The 20,989-nt window shown below is 36.7% G+C and overlaps 3 protein-coding genes across 7 annotated transcripts; 2 read left to right on the plus strand and 1 right to left on the minus strand.

The window, feature by feature from the left end:
* Positions 1-279: 279 nt before the first annotated feature.
* LOC112171526 (G-type lectin S-receptor-like serine/threonine-protein kinase LECRK3) lies at positions 280-2,604 on the plus strand. The gene has a single exon (XM_024308696.1). It carries the CDS (start codon positions 280-282, stop codon positions 2,602-2,604), a length of 2,325 nt encoding a protein of 774 aa, XP_024164464.1.
* A 1,318-nt stretch (positions 2,605-3,922) lies between these two features.
* Positions 3,923-8,525, minus strand: LOC112170501 (probable methyltransferase PMT3). Of its 4 annotated transcripts, none has more exons than XM_024307817.2 (8): positions 8,368-8,525; positions 7,177-7,544; positions 6,899-7,063; positions 6,614-6,796; positions 5,892-6,486; positions 5,254-5,366; positions 4,915-5,135; positions 3,923-4,411 (listed from the first exon to the last, which is right to left on the minus strand). In XM_024307817.2, exons 2-8 carry the CDS (start codon positions 7,417-7,419, stop codon positions 4,102-4,104), a joined length of 1,830 nt encoding a protein of 609 aa, XP_024163585.1. In that variant the 5' UTR covers positions 7,420-7,544; positions 8,368-8,525; the 3' UTR covers positions 3,923-4,101. The 4 variants fall into 4 exon arrangements, with proteins under 4 accessions (XP_024163585.1, XP_024163587.1, XP_024163586.1 ...); XM_024307819.2 differs by lacking the exon at positions 8,368-8,525 and adding an exon at positions 7,976-8,111; XM_024307818.2 differs by lacking the exon at positions 8,368-8,525 and adding an exon at positions 7,837-7,977.
* Positions 8,526-9,552: 1,027 nt separating this feature from the next.
* Positions 9,553-13,134, plus strand: LOC112168897 (serine/threonine-protein kinase 19). 2 transcript variants are annotated; one of them, XM_024305832.2, is made up of 8 exons: positions 9,553-9,781; positions 9,891-9,964; positions 10,167-10,244; positions 10,750-10,842; positions 11,071-11,193; positions 11,966-12,037; positions 12,293-12,370; positions 12,666-13,134. In XM_024305832.2, the coding sequence occupies exons 1-8, from the start codon at positions 9,682-9,684 to the stop codon at positions 12,855-12,857; spliced, it is 810 nt and encodes a 269-aa protein (XP_024161600.1). In that variant the 5' UTR covers positions 9,553-9,681; the 3' UTR covers positions 12,858-13,134. The 2 variants fall into 2 exon arrangements, 1 of the variants encoding a protein (XP_024161600.1); XR_002924456.2 differs by having other exon boundaries at positions 9,555-9,781; positions 12,209-12,370; positions 12,666-12,736.
* Positions 13,135-20,989: the final 7,855 nt, after the last annotated feature.

The raw sequence follows: 20,989 nt of genomic DNA on the forward strand, positions 1-20,989 counted from the left end.
GTTACACAGATTACCTTAATAAGTTTCCAATGTAATGGTGTTCCCTTGTACACAGTCATTGTAACTAGAAGACTTGTTTTTTGTTTTGGAAATGCGTGGCGGAGAGGCCAATGAAGGAGTCGAAAAACTATTGGAAATGAGTATCTAGTACTTCCAAATTTGGTCGTCAATTTATAGTCTATGTCTGAGTAAGGCACTTGAAAATCTTGATACAGGTACCATTTCTTGAAGGATCCAAAGCTATTTTGTTTAATGAGCAGGGTCATGAAAAACTCAAACATGGCTGCAATTTTTCTTTTACTTCTTCTTCTTCTTCAAGTTGCAGCTGCTCAACAAGGGAATATCAGCCTAGGTGCTTCTCTATATCCCAATAACAACTCATATTGGTTATCGAATTCAAGTCAGTTTGCCTTTGGCTTCTACAGGCAAGGAAATGACCTTGCTGTAGGCATCTGGTTCGAGAAAACCAATCCGAAAACAATCATCTGGACAGCAAATCGTGATGCTGTTAAACAAGAGCCACTTCCTAATGATGTTCAATTGACTGTGAGTGACAAAGGAGTGGAGCTCATTTCAACAAACAAGAATGCCTTCCTTATACCAATTTCAAATTCTTCGCAGCCTGCTGTCAGGGCCTCCATGCTTGATTCAGGTAACTTTGTCCTCTACAATTCTGATTCAAACATCATTTGGCAGACTTTTGATGTTCCAACAGATACCATTGTATCCGGGCAGCGTCTGTTGGCTGGAACAAAGCTCATCTCCTCCTTCTCGAACACGAATCACGCAAGTGGAAGGTTTCAAGTGTTCATGCAGAGAGATGGCAACCTGGTTCAGTATCCAATTGGTCCATTTACATTGAGTTCTAATCAATATTCTTATTGGAACACTGGGACATTCACAGCTGGGAACAATGTGTCCCTCAATCTTGATCAAAATGAGGGGCTCTATCTTCTTGATTCCACCGGTTTCAAGATAAAAAGTTTGTTTTCTCTTCAGAAAGACCTTTCTATGTATCGTAGCTATCGTCTGACGATTGATGCTGATGGAATACTCCGGTTGTACTCCCACAGTTTGGTTAAGAATGATTCCTGGTCAATTGATTGGTCACCAACTGATAGTAAGTGTGCTCCTATTGGCCTTTGTGGCCTAAATTCTTATTGTGTTCTTGTGGATCCGGAACCTTCCTGTGTATGTCTCCCTGGTTTCGTTTTCATCGACGAAGGCCAAAGATATTTAGGCTGCAAGAGGAACTTGAGTACAGTTGGTTGCAGAGGTGAGAATGAAACTTCATATTCTATTGTTGATGTGGATAACATAGATTGGGAAAACACTCCATACTCTATTCTATCATTGGATAAGACTGCTTGTAAAGAGGACTGTTTGATGGATTGTAACTGTGAAGTTGCGATATTTATGGACCAACAGTGTAGAAAACAAAAGCTCCCTCTACGATTTGGAAGAACTCACCGAAGCGATGTGGTGACAACCTTTGTCAAAAAGGGTACTACTGATGAGAGTTCAGGTACAAAAAGGGTGAGCAAGGGAAGAAAAAATATTAACACAATCATATTTATCAGCAGCACTGCAACTTTAACTTTTTCACTCGTTATTATGGCAATTACTGGTGTTGTTATATATAGATATCGTGTTTGGGATTACCGAAAGGTTACTAATTCATCTGGTGAAGGGTTAATTGAAGGTGTTACGCTGCGGTCATATACATATTGTGAACTTGAAAAGGCAACCAAAGGCTTCACCAATCAAGTGGGAAAAGGAGCTTTTGGGACAGTTTTTAAAGGGGTGATTGGTGGGCGAGAAGTGGCAATCAAGCAACTAGAGACAGTGGTGGATGAAGGAGAGCGAGAGTTTTGTAATGAGATGAATGCAATTGGGAGAACTCATCACAAGAATCTAGTGAAATTGCTTGGTTACTGTCATGATGGAACAAATAGGCTTCTGGTTTATGAGTACATGACCAACGGCTCACTTGCGGATTTCTTTTTCAAATCTTATAGTGGAAGGCCAGCTTGGGAGGAAAGAGTCAGCACAGCCCTCAATGTAGCTCAAGGTATACTATATCTACATGAAGAGTGTGATACACAAATCATTCACTGTGACATCAAACCAGAAAATATACTGATGACTGAGCAGAAATGTGCAAAGCTTGCTGATTTCGGATTAGCCAAGTTGTTGAAAGCTGACCAATCCAGGACATATACTGGCTTCAGAGGAACCAGGGGTTATGTTGCCCCTGAGTGGCACAGGAACATGTCGATAACAGTGAAAGCAGACGTGTACAGCTTCGGGATTGTATTGTTGGAGATCATATGCTGTCAAAGAGGTTCGACTATGGACATACCTGAGGATCAATTAACTATTGAAAATTGGATGTACCGTTGTTTGGAGGCCAATGAACTGGATAAGCTAGTGAAGGATGATGATGACATTGACATGAGTAAACTACGGGAAATGGTTAAGCTTGGTCTTTGCTGCATCCAGGAGGAGCCATCATTGCGCCCTTCGATGAAGAAGGTGGTACTAATGCTGGAAGGGAATCTAGAGATACCATCCCCTCCAAATTCTTTCAGTTCCAGTCATTGACGAGCCTTGCACTAGACAACATCTAGAGTTGGCAATTGTGTATGTAGCTGATTAGTATACCTGTCTATTCTTTAGTTTCTCCATCTTTTCATTTTTGCTTTGTTTTTTTTATTACGCTCTTCATATATTATTGCTACAAGATGGTAAGGATAAAATGAGTAATAAGAACATTACAGACTGCAACATGTCTAATTATAGATGTTTCATTAATATCTGTTGAGTAACATATTATCTTCTAATATCTGGTAAGTAATTGTTCTTGCAATTGGGGATATTCAAATATGCCAAGTCTAACTTTCATATTCTCTTCATAATATTCGATGAGCAATTAGCTTATGGTTCAAAAGAAGTTTATTGTATAGTTTTTTACCTCTTGATTGGGGAATAACATTGTTGAAAGGGATCAAAGGAGTTGAAGATTGGAAATGAACATGGCGGCCTCATTGCAAATTTTTCTAAGGAACATTGTTGAAAGTTTTACTTAAGAAAGATGAATGTGAGTTTTAATAGATTCTTAACTACCGATCAAAGTGCAAAGAACAAAATGAGTAAATTCTCCACAACTTTGAATTTCAGTAATTTTGTCATTGTTAGGTCAAAATTCACACATGGTCATTGAATTTTGACACATTTAGCTCACTAAAGTTTCAAAAAAATTTACAATATTCTGAAATTTTAACGATAAAGTTAACGACAGTGAGTTAAGTATTAATAACCGGAATATCCATCTTAGTGGTTATTTATTCTACATTTTTAGTTCGACCTAAAATAGCAACAGTTCATCCAATCAGTTAGTGACCAAAAGTGTGGAACTTACAGAATTGCTGAAGCAAAGGAATGTGGTTTCGTAGCTGACACAACCAATACTTCGCAATTTGGAAGTTGTCAATCAATATGATGCGGAGGTTGACCTGCTCGATAAAGAGACTATTGTTAGTAACAGAATTTATCCCAGACTTGGTAGGGTAAACAAAGGTAGTAACTAAATCTGATCATAGTTACCTCTGAGTTGTATCAGTAATGTGCTTCTAAATTCCCAAACAAAGACTTCCCTTGTGCACCACAAGCCAAGGGCTTAAAAACAAAGACATATGTTACACATATCAAATACGAAAAGAAAGACAGACCGTTTAGTTGTTCGACTCCTTCATTGGCCTCTCCGTCACGCATTTCCAAGTGCCTATCTTTCTGTTTGTTTAGTTTCATCTTTCTGTTTGTTTAGTTTCATTGGTGTCTATTGGTCTTCTGTGGCCCTCAATTGTTAGGAAGTCAGTTTTGTTAGCATGTTTAGCACAGGCACAGCGTACTCTTCTCCAATTATTGGCAGGAAACAACTATCTTACAATTTCCAAATGAATTATAAATTTAATGGAAAACAGTCTGTCAAGTAAAGGAATTGAGAAAATTGAAAAGAAAAGAAAAAAAGACTAAACAAGAGCAAATGCAACAAAATTATAAATTAAACCACCTTCTGTGGAATGCCAGGCACATATTATGCTATTCTAACTCCCTAACGCTCTCGCTTGTACGCCAAATCTTTTTCTGGATAATCAACACTGCATCATCCTCATCTTGGTCTGCATCAGCACTGGCCACTGCTTCCCAGTGTAATGCCTTCATGTATTTTTTAATGTACCCCACTACCCTCGGCTTATCACGGACAATGATGAAACCTTTGGGCCGGACGATGCGATCCATCTCAATCATCAAGTCAACGGCACTACATCCTTTCCTTTCAACATCAGAGAAGACGGTCCAAGCATGAAGTAGATCATAAGTTCTCGGGTAGGTTGAGTAGGCTTCACACCTGTAAGGGTTGCACATTATCAATATCAGATGTTGGCATGCTTCAGTAGTGATGATAGATGGTCTCATTCTGTACATTATGCATTCTATAATATCAAAAGTAATTTAGCGGTCAACTAAAGAATCTATTGTTCCAGTATTTGAGTGAGCCTGAAAAAATTTCAGATATTATTTGGGAGCAGAGAAGAATGTAACATCCAGAAGCAATTGCAACAGAATTACATAGGTTCAAATTTCTTTGACATTAACATAATGATGCATCCAATATGTTTTCACCAGAATCTAAGTAAGTTCATATGCTGTCCAATGCATATTTAAACACCTGGGAGCAATAAGAGTAACATCGTTTAAAATTTCAAGGTTTCTAAATCGTTTATAAAACCAATATGGAGTATGATCTTTGCTCTTTATCCCAAACATATGGGGAGCGAGTACCAGAAGAAATATTTTAGCTTTCACCAATCCCAGTCAGTAATTAGTTCTAATCAAAATTGTGAAACGTACCAGCTGTGTATTGAGCCTATTAGGCCTCTATCATATATTATTTTCAGTGTGTTAGGTCCGTCTTCTGGCACCACATTCATAACCCAAACAGGTTTGTTCCTTAAAGAAGCTGCAAATGAACCCATGTGTGCCTTCATGTCCATCACATTTCTCACTGTGTCAGGATTAATCTTTGGGCTCAAAAGATTCCAGTAATTGTCAACTCTTTGCTGCCATACTTCCTGCACCACATTAATCCTGTCATAAACCAAGCCTTTGTACATCTGTATCTTTGCATATGCATGGCAGAGCAGACATCAGTTATGCAATGAAAGAAAAGAAGAAGCTTGTGAAGATTACCATGTCCTTTTCAAATACATCGGCAGAATAGCCAAAGTCAGTAAGACGGGGAGGAGGTGTTGTCAATCGAGCAGGCCAAGGAGCCAAACCACTTCCCCTTGCTCTCTGAATTTCTGAACAGAGTAACACAGCAGAACTATATTAGTGAAATTTCAACTTTCAATGCTACTTGACACATTGCAGACACACACACAATTGATTTCTTTGTGCATGCAACATGATAATCTCTTCAATAGTACAGTATTGTTTGACATTATATGCCAGAAGACAAGAGTCTACGAACTTTTCAGAAAAATGAGTATTGGATAGAGAGAAGCTGGGGCAACTATGCTTTCAAACCAAAGATTGGCTAAAACCGACTTTTTGGTTTTTGTTTTTGTATTTGTTTAAAACTGCTTTACGAGGTGTTGGTTTTTATACTGAAACCTCGATATTAAAATACAAGGATATTGCAAAGCACTATGCATCCATCTATTCCAATTGGTCTATTTCCTAGATTAGTAACTCACAAGTTGAATTAACTCCAATGACATGTTATTGTGTTAAATAAGTTCTGGCATGCTATTTACAGTGACCTGGGGAAGGCAAAACACGGAAATGGTGATAAATAAAAAGAAACAGAGGAAATTGATACTCACGTTCAGTGTATGGAGTGATGCAAGCCTCCATTTTCACATCCCACGTGGCATCTGGATCAGCATCCGATTTACAAAGCGGAGGTTGAGTTCCAGGCTCTCTTGCCATGTAACAATCATTAGTCATGGGCTTTTCCCAAATAACAGTTTGGTTCTTTTTAGCAGCTATTTTCCAACACATCCGTTCCACAAGGGCACTCATCTGCTTCCATATTCTCAGATCCTCCTCATCCTGTGCATAGGCTTCGGGAGATGAGTAGGCAAAATAGCCTCCTGGTCTGAGTACCCTATCTAGCTCAAGGAGAAGTATCCCATCCCTTTGAAGCCAGTCAATCCTACAGCGAGAACAATGTGCCAGTTCAAAAGATCGACTTGGGTAAGGGAGTCTCTTTGTCCCTAGAACACCAAGATATGCAGGAATTCCTCTTTCTAAAGCAAACTGGATCTGATTTTGATGGACATCATTAGGTGCCAAGGACATTGTAATGATATCTGAAGACAGCAGGTAACCTCCAAAACTAGCAACACCACAGCCAACATCAAGGACTGTCCGAAGATTTCCCTCATTGTTTAAATTATTCTTAGGAAAGTTGAGCATCTGCCAATCCAAACCAAGAATAGATTGTCACTTTTGTCATAATAGCAAAAAAGGAAAACCACAAACTTATATGTTAGACTACTGACTGGTTACTTTTGCCCCCACTTTGGAAAGCCACTTGACTTACATTAGCCATTGCTGCGATGTACTTATCAGCTCCATAATGAAAGTGAGTACCTCCTCCAGGAAATCCAATCTTTTCACCTTTGACAACCATCCACTTTTGGTCAGACTTCTCTTTTGCAAGGTGAGTATGAGGTATATTTGCTTTCCATACCTCATCTCTGCTTTTAGGCCACTTGATAGGGATCTATATTGTTGAAAACAGCAAACAAACTCAATTCTCAATTCAAATGACTCACAGTGCAACATTTCCTCAATGGCATTTATATAAAAAATGCAAGTATCTCACCTTGTATCCAGGTGGGGGAGGAATTAAACAGTTAAATCGCCTTTCAGGCGCAGGGCAGTGTCTCTCATAATGTTCCATCAAAGACAGATCCAACTTCAACCTTGTCTGGTAAATAAGGTTTCTGTCTAAGCAAGGAATTAATTCTGAATGTCTATCATCACAAACCTACATAACAGCCACGAGAAAAAATGGAATTAGTACTATACAAGAGAACTCGGATAACTCATTGGTTAGTATAAAGAGAAAAGAAATAGAAGAAGTTAGACAGGATCACTCACTGGTATGCTCTTCAGTATAACACCATCATCTTCATCTTCACCAAGTTTGGGAGGTGTCTCGTCAACCTCTTCATCCCCACCCAAGTAAGTAGAACCAAATTTTCTTATTTTACTGCTATACTCCAAAGCGGTGGAACCATTTCCTTTAGTATACATGTACAACCCACCACAAATAATCACCAAAATTAGAACTGAGGTGACCAAACGTTTCTTTGAGCCATCATCAGCTCGTCCCCGGGACATGGCTACCAACAAGACAAAAACCTTCTACTTTGACTTCAACATACAGAGTCCAGAATCAAGCAACCAGATGCCAGCTCCAATTTCACTCCAAATAGAAGATCAATCAATGCTTCGCTTCAGAAATGCTTCAATCAACAGAACAAGATCAAACCAGTCAGTTCGGACTCATTAACTAGAGGCACCCTAAGATTATACATGTAATTGTAGGTGCAGACAGAAATCGATCCATGACGCATCAACAATCCAAACCTCATAAATTAAAGCATACCATTATTCCAAATCAGCACTTCAACTCAATTCTAGTTTAATCGCAACAAACGAATCGAATCATACAACAGTATTAGTTTCGAAACTCAGGGATAATCTCAAGTTCATCAATACGAAAAAGCAATCAAGAAAATGAGGATACTGCCATACATTCACAAACCGAAACCAGACAACAGAAGTAAATCAAGTACACCGACAACTAAATCTAAATCGCAGAGCACCAGAACCGAAACCAAACCCAACCCAGTTCATCAAAACAAGAACAAATCTGGAACAAAAGTAACACTACCTGATTTGTATGCATTAGAATAAAAGTCCGAGATATGGACGGTATATAACCAATGCCACACAAACCAAAGGCCATGAAAGTGAGAGTGAAAACGGAAAGAGGCTAAAATCGGAAACAGAAAAAGTAAAAAACGCAACAACATTTCAACACCGACAGTTGCCAGCTACAATAAATGTGACACCTTCAACTTGCAACGAGCAAGAATTGACAAAGATTGATCAGACCCAGCTCGTGAAATCTTGAAAAAGTGTCGGTAACATTAAGCCCCGCACGTCAATTCCAGCATTGGGTTATCAAAGATGGAATTTTGGGGACTAAAGTTCAGATCTTTAATGGTTGCAGATGTGCATTGTACGAAAAAAAAAATGATGGGATTTCAATGGAGGACGTACCTTTGTGATTTGGAGCAGAGAGAGAGATGGGTCCTTGGGCATAATAGGGAAACAAAGAGAGGAAGAGGGAATGTTAGTGTGTGATTTTGGGGTCAGGGGTGAGATCTATTTTGTAGTAGAATATAAATATATATACACAAAGAGAGTGAGGCCTGTGAGGGGATGAGATCCAACACCCTTCTGCGTGTGAAAGAGAGAAGAGGGAAGGAGGGAGGGACCCCGGTGACGGTGTTAAACACGACAGGTACAGGTTGTCGTTTCGATTTTGCTTTACGCGGTTAGAGTTGGAAATTTTGGCGCATCAAAATGATAACTAGTGCAACTAGCAAGTGGGGGATATGAACAAATGTTAATGGGTTATTGATGTAAGGGTTGATTTTGTATGTGATGAAGTGGGTAGGTCCTTGAATCCATTAAGTGGAAGTGGAATTTAACCAACCATTGAGCTGAATCAAAGAGTTCAACTTATATTGATTCGGTACAAGAAGTTGGTTTTTAACTAACATGAACCAATTACCAATGATACATTTATTTGAAGTCTCTAACTGGTCCTATGGTCTCCCTCGTCAATCCCATTATGTACTTTTCTTTGACAATGTAGGCGTTGGTTGGTTGTTCTACAAGTATTATAGATTATTATTTTTTTAGGCGAAAGAAATAGATGATTTGTAATATTAAGTGGAGACAGTACTCTCTAATTTATCTTTCAAAAATATCGTTACTTATTGATTGAAAAGTTACATGTATTTTCAAATAGTTTTACTGTTGATAGATTCATTTCTTGTGTAATTATCGTATGATTTGAAAATATCATAATTCTGATAGATACAACAATGTCACATTGGTTGAGATAAAATGGAAAAAATAAGATACACTCAACTAATTAACATTAATATCATCTCAGACTACCTTTAAATGCAACCTATGGAGGGAGAAACCTGTACTGCCAGATGAGGCCTCATAGTCACGAATGCAGAGGAAGGACGGTTCCTTTTCCTTTCCAGGCTAAACACCCTGTTTCTTTTTTTGGGTCGATTGAAATTGATGGAGTGAAGTGATGAACAAAGTGGTCCATTCAAACCGACTGTCGTTTTGGGCCAAACTGACAGTTATTTGCGCGCCCCCCCCGGGTGAAAAACGGTCCAAGACTGTAAATTTACGACTTTACCCCGACCGACATGGAGCCCCATCAAGCTGCAAACTTTGCGCAACCCCAATCGGACAGCCAGAAAAGAAAAGGGTGGAGATTCGAATTTAGGGCTTCTCTGTTTTGCCCTAAATTCCCAATTCGAATTTCAATCGTGCCCACAAAAGATGGCCGGAAATATTTCAGAATCTTTGAAAGGTAAAAAGCGCGCGCGAGAATCCCACGCCGAACCCGAAACCGCCGATATCGATCATATTCTATCGTTAGGTATCTTCAAGCTTGAATTCAATTTCTTTTTTTTTTTTGAGAAATTCAATTTCTTTTTGTTGGTGAAGTAAATTTCAATCAGAAATCATATAAATTTTGGTGAATGCAGAGGAAAATCTTACGTTTAGTGATACATTGGTGGCTCTTCGCATAATGCGAGAACAGTTTCCGCAAATTGACAAGGTTAGATTTTTTTTTTTTTTATGAATAAAGTTTTGATCTTTGTATGTGTTTTTAGCCGTATGTTACTTTACTTGAGCTCAATCAGCTCGTTGAGTAGTTGTGCGTTGTTTTCAGCCTTTATTGTTTCGAAGAATTCGATACTTGTTCAAAGTAGTGGGTAGTCAGTTGTGTTGATTTGTGACATTTCTGGTGAAATTTGCAGCCAATTCAGCCTTTCATTTTGCGGTCACAGTTGTATAGCAGTGTAGAGGACAGGACACAAGTGGACCGGGACCTGGAGGTATGTAATTTTGAAGAAGTTTAACAGAAATGTGTTACTGACCGCCATCTATAATCGGCTTTTGACCAGAGTGCTGTTTTTGTGGTACTTGTTAGGACAAAAAAATGACAACTGATAACGATTGGTAGCATCATGATTAGAATGATTGAGGCCAACTGATAATCAGGAATGCTTCTAATCTTTTCATGATCATCAGAGGTTACTATTTGCCGATTTTTTGGCATTGTCTGAAATCTTTAGAAATTGCTTCATATTTGAATTTTTGGCCTCAGTTACTGAATCAAAGAATAGAGGATACATGAAAAGAACTACATTTTTAAGAAATTACGTGATAAGTTGTTTGTCTTTACACTCTGGTCATGGGAGGGTTTCTTCATGATTAAGGGAATGACGATCCTTATCTATCTAAGTTAGCATGTTCGTTGTTGGCTACCTATCTAAGGCCACTTCGGTCATCAGGGGTCTTTTGTTATTGATGTAGGCTACTTTTGAATTCTCCTTGCAGACTCTAAGAAGGGAGAAAGTGTTGCGCATTTTTAAATTAAATACGGGGCAAGATGATCATGCCATAATGTTTTTGGATGACTACCTATGCCAGGTCCGTTTGTTTATTTAGAATTATAATTTCATTGTATCATATATTCTTTTGGTATACCTTTCTTCATCTGCATTTTTATCTTCTGCAAAAGAGTAAAAGTGAATATCATTTGAAGGTTATATAGGTATGTGTTTCATCAACTGTTTTAGGCTTCTAGCCTTAGCAATGATCTTTGCAAGGACTTGGCAGTGCTGGATTAACTAATTCATTGTCTATGTTTATGTATAGGTAGACCGAGTTGTGAAAAGATTGGAAGGAGAAAAGGGAAGAGATGTTCTTGAAGTTTTTAATTGGTTCAGATCACACGTTATTGATTTCAAGCTTGAACCTAGTATTGAACACCAAGAACTTGTGAGTGATTAGAATATAAGTTCTCTTAGAAATTATTTTACTCTCGGTTCTGTCTAGTATATTCAATATCTATCAAAAGGTGCTATATTAGTCAAGTCTACCTATTTTGTGCTTATGTTATTGCAGTAATAAATTGTTGTATTATTATTTGCACCTGTAATTTGGTTAATTGCTTTGTGTTCGTCTGCATATAAATCAGTGCATGAATGTTCTTCTGTAGTGTTGCATGCGTTCTCTTCATTAAAGGCAGCTATGTGGACAATTTGTGTGGAAATGATGGATTTAGTGTATAGTTTTGCACTGCTTTTTGTCTGAATATTGACTTTTTACTTTAATTGTTTGTTCATGTTGTGGATTTCCAAACCAATTGGCAGAACTGAAATAGTTGCCCCCACCCCTCGTGATTTTCTTTTTCTTTTTTTAATTCTTCGGGGAGGGATTCGGACTTGGGGGAAAAGAATTACTAATCGTCAGAGCTGGGATAAAGTTTTCTGGAATAAGGTTTTGGTGTAGGAGTTAAACATATGCAAATGTAGTTTGATTAGTCACTACGTTAAGCTTGGCAACGAGTGCCATATCCTATTAGTGGTATCTTTCTGAAAGTCTGGGACTGTCTGTGAATATTATGACCATGGAGATTACTTAATCTGTCATCTGCTCTTTAAGAAGCATTTCTGAAACCAATTTAATGATTAATGAAATAATGGTCGAATTAGTCATAGTGTTGATACAATTATATGATACAATCCAACTGAAAATTGCTTTATTGCAGTGTACATTATTATCACTTGGAGGAAAGGTTAAAGATGAACACATCTCACTTTTAATGAATTCTGGCCTTCTTGTAAGTAAACTTGCACATCGATATTTACGTTAAGTTGTTGAATTTATCCTCTGTCAAGCTGTTTTGTTTACATTGTTGGAAAGAAACACAAATAATGAACTGGTTTGGAAGATTTTTTCATAGCCGACACTACCATGATTTTATTCATGTTGATCTCTTCTTTTTGTTTAGGGATTGCTTAAGTGTTGTTTGTTGGATTTCTTTCAAGCAATTTTGATGGCCTTCAGCTTTCTAACTGTCACATGATACTTATAGACTCGGCAACTTATTGACCCAAACATTTACTGGTTCGCAATTCCAAATATCGGTTCAGTACTCAAAGGCCTCTCTCAGGTATATATACTCAACTTGCCACTATCTCTTAGATAGTTGAATTCAAGTACACATTTTTCATTCCATACCTTAGAGGCTTTCACGATTCATCTGACTGGAAGTTTACCTTGGATTTCAATTTGGTACTCACTAACCACTGTCTCTTGGTTGAAATTCAACTTGATCGAATATAACTATAACCATCTGCACCTTAAGAATTTAGTTCTGCTGGCTTTTTCGTTATCTATGGAGTCTACAAACTTTGGAATTTTGAAAATTAATTGTGGAAATTTTGACTCATTATTTACGCTGTCAGGGAAGAAAGGAAGTTCTTTCCCTTTTAAACCGCAGGAGATACAAAGAAATGATGTTGGCACCCCTAGAGAAGAAGCGTCTTAGATTCTCTTCACTTGACATGAGATTTCATCTTCGTGATCTGATAGGCTCAGGTCATCTCAAAACTGTCCAAATACCAACAGGTATAGTTGTACGAGTATCAAAAGATTGATTTAGCTCACCATTGATGATGGGATGTATAACAACTGCAGAGCTTCTCTTCGCTGTCCTCTTCTAGAGGGTAGGTATAAACGACTTATCACTTACAATTTGCTTTGGATTCATAGCTTTGTTCCGCAAAGTATTACAGTTTCTTAGTTTCTTTACATTTCTTGCATGGATGCTAAGGAAAATGTCCTAGCCTCATGGAAATCAAGCACCAGATTAATTTATGTTTTATGTTGAAATATTAAAAGCTCCATTAAAAATATTAAATCATTTAAATATCAGCGAACAAGAATAGAATTTTGACAGTACGTTGGATCAATTTGTAATGTCTTAGATGAGACTAAGCAATGCCATTGTGGCAAGGAAATAAGTTTGGTGATTGCTCGGAGATGACATGTTACATGTTGGATTCTCTGCATGAATGCTTAGTGATGGCTATAAGAGAAGTTTCTTGGGTTGCTGAATCAGAAGTAGCCAAAAACGAGTACTTGAACTTCGGACGCCGCCGTCCTTTCGGCTCACATTATATACGACTTCAAAGAATTAGACGAAACCAAGGCAACTCGCTGCTACGCCTTAGACCCATCTTGCCTAAAAAGCATCGTTTGTAGCCTCAAAGTTTTAATTCGGAAAGTGAATACTTGCACAAACGAAGCTAGAAATACTATTGCTTTAGAGTAGGAAAGTGGGTTTTCTCCCACCGACGATTGATTTGTGGCGGTTAGAGCGTCTTCCAAATGTCTTATATGAGTTCAGCAAACCTCATTTTCACGAAAATAAGTATCAATTAATGTGTGTGGGACTGAATGGTGTGTAAGTATTGTGTACAAATGATGGGAATTGCGTATGCTGCACTTGTGTGTATCGTTGGAAAAAAGTTGGGGACTGATTTTTGCTCAGTATCTTGTGAACAATAATAGCACCCCCAATGATTAAGGGTACTGGAATGAAAACTGTCGCTGAACAATGAGACTTAAATCAGTCACGTAATTCTACAAAAGAGACTGATCGTATATCTGAACCCAATCATGGTTTTTCTACCAGTGACCGTTCACTTGCTCCGCTGCATATATCAATACATGGATGCCTGACTGGAATGTGGACAAACAAGTCTTTGCCAGCTGAATGGACGGGGGTGATTAGACGCTTCTTTGCTAGCTAGGTCTTTGTATAATTCATGATCTATTATCATATTGATTATGTATTGCTGTAGTTTACAGCAACGATGCGATTGAACTCGTGCTTAGTTCAGTTCTTCTGATCGACTTGGCCGGGTTGTTATGCACTTACGACTTACCAATTTCAGTACTAATTGATCAAAGCTGCTGCAGCTTAATTGGTTCGCGCGCATCATGTTCCCATCTCTCTGGGTTAATTGTCTAAAACACTACTGTACGTAGGAGCTTTTATTCTGCACATCCTACCACCAATAATGCTAATTATATCCCATGCAGTCATTTTTCATTAAGTTTTACAGCTCTGAATACGTGTGTGCGCGCGTGTGTGTGTACGTCTACGTGTTCAACAAACTTCGACCTATACATCTCTGTATCTCAGTTACTGAGAGACAATCATCGCGTGGTGAAGGTCGAGTCCAGTGTGTGGATCTGAATGTGTCTGCGTGTATGAATATTAACAGAACCACCTCCCATGAATGATTTTATGACACTTGCAGGTATAGATAGATATAGATGGTTTCTCTTTTGGATGTCATCAAAAGATTCGAAATGCTGGTGAAAACAACAGTGGAACTTAATGGTGACTGAAACAGCGATGACTCCTTCTTTCAGGAAACTGGATCCGTCAAGTGATTGTGAATTTGGAATTGTTAGATGTGTTTTCTTTGTACGTACGTATTCAATTTATTAGTACGTACATGGTCCTAGCCATAAATCATTTATGTTTGATCACTTTGATGGGAAAAGAAAACCTAGTTGGCATGGATTTTATTTAGTACGTAGATTCTTGCGAACCTGGAGAGCATATTCTCGTGCTGTTAGTTAAACCGTTAAACACTTAAATCGAATCTTTCTATTCTGATTTGGACACATAACATAAAGAATAGATAATCATCTTATCTAATCCTAAACCCATGGGTTACTGTTTTGCTTCAATGATTAAGCATTTGTGACGTAGCACTAGACACTGGAAGCTAAAACCCTAAACAAGAGTGATCTCTCTAGTAAGATCATCTTAGTAGTCATTTGACTCTCCATCAACTCTTTCTACATAGAACGAGAATCACCTCATCAAAATTCTTCTCCCAATTTGCACTGGCAAACTTATTGCCTCCTTAACTAATAACCATCTTCTGGTTAACCTATATAATTTAGTACAGAATTATTCATATGTTGGCCATCGATTATGACTTTCGATCAGCGACCCTAAGCTTAATTAGGCCAGAACTCCCACAATCACTGTTTCGGCCAGAGGCTTAGTGAAATAGACAAGTCTAGGAAGATACAAACTATTTGCACCAAGGAAAAAAGACAAAGCCCTAGCTATGAAGCATCAATTAATTCAGTGTGTTCTTGGGATGGCTTTGGATCGTAATGTGCAACTTCAGTCGAAGGTGGCTTTGCGATTGATAAAGTTGCTCTACGAACGAATGGGCCGATTAAAATCAAAAAATTAGAAGTCCCTACCTTTGGTTGGAGATCGATCGGAGCAACAGTACCTATTGATAAGTCTCTATCTTTGGGTCTTGCTATTCTTTCTGGAATTTCTAAAGATGATGGATCAAGTTAACTAAGGGTTTCGTTTGTCTCGAAACCAAAAGACAGAAAACTATATAGAGATAAGATATATACCAAATAACACCTAATCTTCTTCATCTTTTAATATAATCTTAGTATGGACAAATCAAATTGAGTGAGATTGGACGTCATTAATTGAGATTATATGTCTGGGGGTGTAATGAAATCATGTAAATTAAATAAAAATTGCAGTCACGAGCAGAATCATGGATTTCTTGCGGCTAGCTTTCTTTAATCCTCACTTGAACAAGTTTATGTTTGGATTTGGGCCTAATTGGCCAGAATTGATGACATAGGGGAAGTTCTTATGGAGGGATTTAGTGGTAATCTTGGAGACCACTCTATCATTTTCCTTCTTTGTCATCTATTTGTTGTCTTCTGGTTAGAAAAGCCTGAGAAAACCAAGTTGAATTGTTTTGGACCACAGGTCCACACAGCAGGTTACTTGCTGCGGTTGGTGATTTGAAGATCCATTTATTATTATCTTTTTCCCCTAATGATTTGATGATGTTAGAAACTTGGAATTAAAGACAGTCAAAATATTCTCTAAGATTAAATAGAATGGGGGGGGTACTTTTCTGACTACTACTAGAGAAAACGGAGTTTTAACTTTATCATACACCTCTGTCGGGGCTTTAGTATATTTTTTATCGCTATGAATTAATGAGAAAAATAAAACAAGTTGTGGCAATCATTCATTCGGATAGTAGATCTGGCCTGAATTTTATTTCTAATAAAGTGTAATCGTGCCAGAGGTTTACACGTACAGCCATATATATATATATATATATATATATATATCTTATATGATTAAGCTAATTCTTAAGGGAATGATTAAATTTTTGAACTATAAAGCAAATTGTTGGGAATGATGGTTAAATTTTTGAACTATAAAGCAAATTGTCTGGAATGATGGTTAAATTTTTGAAACTCCTATTATGCTATTTATTGATTGAATTGTTTAAAAAATAAAAATGATATTACAAGGCTAAAATAGTAAATAAACAAAATCAATATTTTCTTTTCAAGAAATTACAAACAAAAAATAAAGGGAAAAAACCCACGGTTGTAACCGTCAGTGGTATTTTGCTGCCCCAAATTTATTTTCTTTTTGTTTAATTTCCTTAAAATTTTTAATTTTTAAATTTGTTTTATAAAAGCAAATTGGCAAGCACGGAGTGCATGCCAAGAGGCTAGTATATATTAAGAGAATAAACTTTGTTAGCCAAAACAGAAAAAATGTACCAAAATGACCCTGAAATATTAAAAAACTATTCAACTCATAAAACAGATAAGGGTGATATAATCAAATTACAAAATAAACAGAAAATATAAAAAAAATGTGAAAATGAGAAACAAATAATCAAATTACCCACCTCTATCATTCCATGAAAAACTATTCACTCCTGTAAATAACTTCTCACTCCCTATTAAAAAAAAATCAATTTTCACACACATAGTGTGTGGGGCCATCTAGTATATATTAAAAAGGTGTGATAATTTGAGCGAATGTCTTGGACTATGTCAAAACGTTTGTCTGGCCAAGATAATCTTTGAAAAGGAAAAAAAAAAAATCCTTCGAGCTGAGCTAATTTATGGAAAACATTATTTGACACACGACATAGATATTGAAGAAAGATGATACTGGACATGGGAGTTTAAGAGATCGAGCTGGAATAATGTTGTCATGTACAAGTCCAAGCATGTATATGTGCAGAGAGAGTGACTTGGTTGCAGTAACGTACAGTATGTTTCGAATTAAAGTGGCCGGAAAAGCTGAAGTGCTGCAAAACGACTGACAATTAAGCAAGCCTCTCAGCCGACTCTTCCACATGTTCTCCGCTGTAGATCAACAATAACCGCTCATAAAACCCGCCAACACAAGCCCCCCGCCAATTTGCCAAAGCCACCCTCACGGGTGTTCTTACCATCATCTCTTCCATGTATACGTTCATTTTAACATTTTTGAACCTCCAAACCGATGCGTTACCAATTTCGGATTGGCATAATCTAAACATATATATACAAAGTATCTGTACATATGTTGAAATCAGAATTAGAAGGTAAATCCGTGGTTAAATATGACAATTGGAATATGCAACACTAATCTATACATGGACCGCACTATTCATTTTCAACAAAGTATAGAGGAATATACGAATTATTAAAAGAACAGAATGAGAGAAGTAATTGGCCATGACATCAGTTTAGATCATTCCGAATCTCTCAATTAGCAAGCAATTTCAAGGTGACCAATATTTAGGGGATTAGGAAATTATTTTCAATGCGTCACCATCAATCAGAATTTGGGGGTAAATTCAATGGAATATCAATTTTTGCAAGCTTCCTCTTGGCCGCGTGTCTATTTTTGAAGCACTCCTCACGTTTGATCCATCTGTTAATCTCTCAATCTGTTTTATTCTAACTGAAAAATTAGCTAGCTAGGCTCACAAGAAAACTATATGACGCGCTTTCATGATATGATTAATAACAATATCTAATCAGATGCTTAATCTAATGATAGATATACATATGACATGTTAGTGACACATTTTTTGGATTATTAATTCATGATTTCTTATAGATTAAGAATTGCAGAGTACGTACTATATGCATGCATCTATTAAGTACTTACTTAATTTATAGATACAGGCGTTCTTCCAAATTAATTGTGTACAGTTCGATTCAAATAAAATATTGAGCTTACTGAAAGTAGAAGCAAAAAAAAAAACTGCTTGAACAGGAAAATTAGCAACAAGACGACACTTTTAAAGCTTAAGAGTAAGATTAAGCTAATCTCAGTTAAATAACTTTTACTTGTATAGTTTTGCCAACGACAAAATAAAATTCCTTATGCTAAATTCTAGTGCATGTACGTACGAGGAAACGAGAGTAGGTTTAGAACCCTTTTTTGGTAGAAGCAAGTCCGAAAGTCATTAATATACAACGTCCAAATTACAAGATTTAGTACCGGTAGACTGGAACGTAGTAGTGTTGGTCAACATGAATAGTAATTAGACCAGAATTAGGTAAATTGATTCCATTAGTTGTATGCAGATACAGAGATCTCGGACTCTGACTCTGACTCGGACTCGGACTCGGTGTTAATTATAACAGATCGAGTAGTTCTAATCTATGTACTTGTACTTTCGCGAAAGTCTAGTATTACTGTATTAGTCTTCTTAACGACTTAACTAATTGGTAGCTAGGCAGATAATTAAGCATCCTGAATTTACCATACATGAACAAGAACAAGAATAAATTGGATGCAACTAGCATTTGTTGTGAGCCCTACTGCTTAAAGGATGCTTGGAGGTTCCTTATGAAGTTATCAGCCACTAGCTTAGCCTGCTCCATCTTTAGTGATGGCGCTAGAAACAAAGGCATGCTTACATGTAAGTACTTTTTGATAAGAATTGGTACTTAATCAAAAAAATGTTTAAAGGTCGTAATAATTCTGTTTCGAATCTATCCAGTTCCTAAAGTACAATCTAATCATGGTCATGATCATAGCCATCTCATATATATAGCAATATATATTATAGTTTTCTGTTGCATGAAAAATATATGTCTTGGCAAATAATGTAAACAGAAAAGGGACACCAGGACTATATGTTTATTATCTTTTCCCTTCTCTTTTTTCTTTCCTTTTTTGGTAATGTTAAGTCTTACAATACGAGCTGATTTTGTACCGACTATGTATTCTACACTCTAGCGCTTTAGGTTCGGTTTATTAGTTTATCTATCTTGTACGTTACAGTGGAATGATATATTTTATAATCACACATACATGATGTGCGGGATTATATAAGATATATCGCATTGTTAATCAGATTTCTAAGCATGTCAGTGTTCACTAAAAAAGCAAAAGCTTAAAGCGACATGGGTAGGGAATAGTTGTGGCTATCAGTACAATTAGTTCAGTAGCGAATGGAAAAAACCAATCAAATATCCATATCACAATTGGAATCCAATGTAAGCATAGATTGGATACATATCATATATCATACGAAGTTCAGTTTGTTACTGTGAAGTGCTAGTTTGGCCTTGATAGTGAAACTACTACTCGATCTGTTCGATCATGCAAACCTAGCTAGCTATATACATTAACCTAATTCTCACCGCACAAAACAAATATATAAACCGGTAACATTAATTCTTACTGTAGTGAAATGATTGGGGTATCAAGCAGCTATACCTAGCTGGTCTTGATGATAGAATTATAAAGAGGTGGATGTGGCTCCCCAGCCAACCCTAAACAACCCAATCAACCAAACTGTGTGCCCTCTTAGCTAGTTGTACAAGTACTTATTAACTTGTTGATTATTATTCATTTATTCCAAATGATGGGGACGACAGTATAGCCCACACCATACATGCATACAATCACTTTATATAGCTATATGATTGACGATTAATATATATGATGCATGAGTTTGTGTAGGTAATCGATCAATCGATCCAAGGGCGTAGGCACATTTTCTCAGCTTTTGGAAATAGTTGCTGATTGGTTGAAATTTTAAATGTTTTTATGTAAATATTATATTTTAATATATGATTTGACCATTCTAACACTCAAAAAATTTTACTTTAAAAGTTTTAGCCCATCACGAAGTAGTATCCACGTGCAACTTGGACTTGCGAGACTCCAACATTCTTTTAAATTTCTACTATATTTTATTAATTGATCAATTAATCAATGAGTACCTCATATTTATTTAGTTTTTTTTTTCCTTCCTCCTAGTCATAACAACATAGAAATAACTATATTTCCCAAGAAATCTCAATTTTCTCTCCTATGAACGGCAAGACTTGAAATCAACTAGAGAGTAAGATTTGTTACCTTGTTAATAAATCACTTCAATTAAAGAAACTTCTTTAATTCATTACAAAGTTCAAATTTTTTTAGAGATTAGTTAATTTAATTTATTCTACCATGAATATCATAAATAGTAGAAACCAAATGGAAGATATGTGGATGAGTGGCAGTATTATTACATACATTGGGAAAGATATATTTGCTTGTATTGATGATGAAACCACCATGTATAGAGTTCAAAATAATTAAGAGCAATCATCGCAAACAATTATAATTGGTTTGAAGATATCTGTTATGTTTGAGTATATTAATAATTTATGATTTTCTTTTATCAAAAGAATGATATATAAACTAGTATATTTAAAATATTTTTTTAACAATAAACATATGCGATTTTATGTTATTTGATAAAATTATATTTTTGTTTAATATAATCATTATGATTTGAAAAATGACCCTCCTAATTCATATTTCTGCCTACGCCACTGAAATGATCATGTATTATAAATTGCTTAGCAGCTGGCCAAAGATTACGCGACACGTCTAAAACTATAACTGAGA

The sequence above is a fragment of the Rosa chinensis genome, chromosome 6 (assembly GCF_002994745.2).
Source record: "Rosa chinensis cultivar Old Blush chromosome 6, RchiOBHm-V2, whole genome shotgun sequence".
NCBI lineage: Eukaryota > Viridiplantae > Streptophyta > Magnoliopsida > Rosales > Rosaceae > Rosa > Rosa chinensis.

Excerpts from the sequence above, each read along its gene's own strand:
- LOC112168897 (XM_024305832.2), top strand. The coding sequence starts at position 9,682 with ATGGCCGGAAATATTTCAGAATCTTTGAAAGGTAAAAAGCGCGCGCGA. Across the intron at positions 9,965-10,166 it reads AGTTTCCGCAAATTGACAAG|CCAATTCAGCCTTTCATTTT; the intron begins GTTAGATTTTTT and ends TGAAATTTGCAG. Across the intron at positions 12,038-12,292 it reads TAATGAATTCTGGCCTTCTT|ACTCGGCAACTTATTGACCC; the intron begins GTAAGTAAACTT and ends TGATACTTATAG.
- LOC112170501 (XM_024307817.2), bottom strand. The coding sequence starts at position 7,419 with ATGTCCCGGGGACGAGCTGATGATGGCTCAAAGAAACGTTTGGTCACC. Across the intron at positions 7,064-7,176 it reads TTATACTGAAGAGCATACCA|GTTTGTGATGATAGACATTC; the intron begins GTGAGTGATCCT and ends GCTGTTATGTAG. Across the intron at positions 6,487-6,613 it reads ACATCGCAGCAATGGCTAAT|ATGCTCAACTTTCCTAAGAA; the intron begins GTAAGTCAAGTG and ends TTGGATTGGCAG.
- LOC112171526 (XM_024308696.1), top strand. The coding sequence starts at position 280 with ATGGCTGCAATTTTTCTTTTACTTCTTCTTCTTCTTCAAGTTGCAGCT.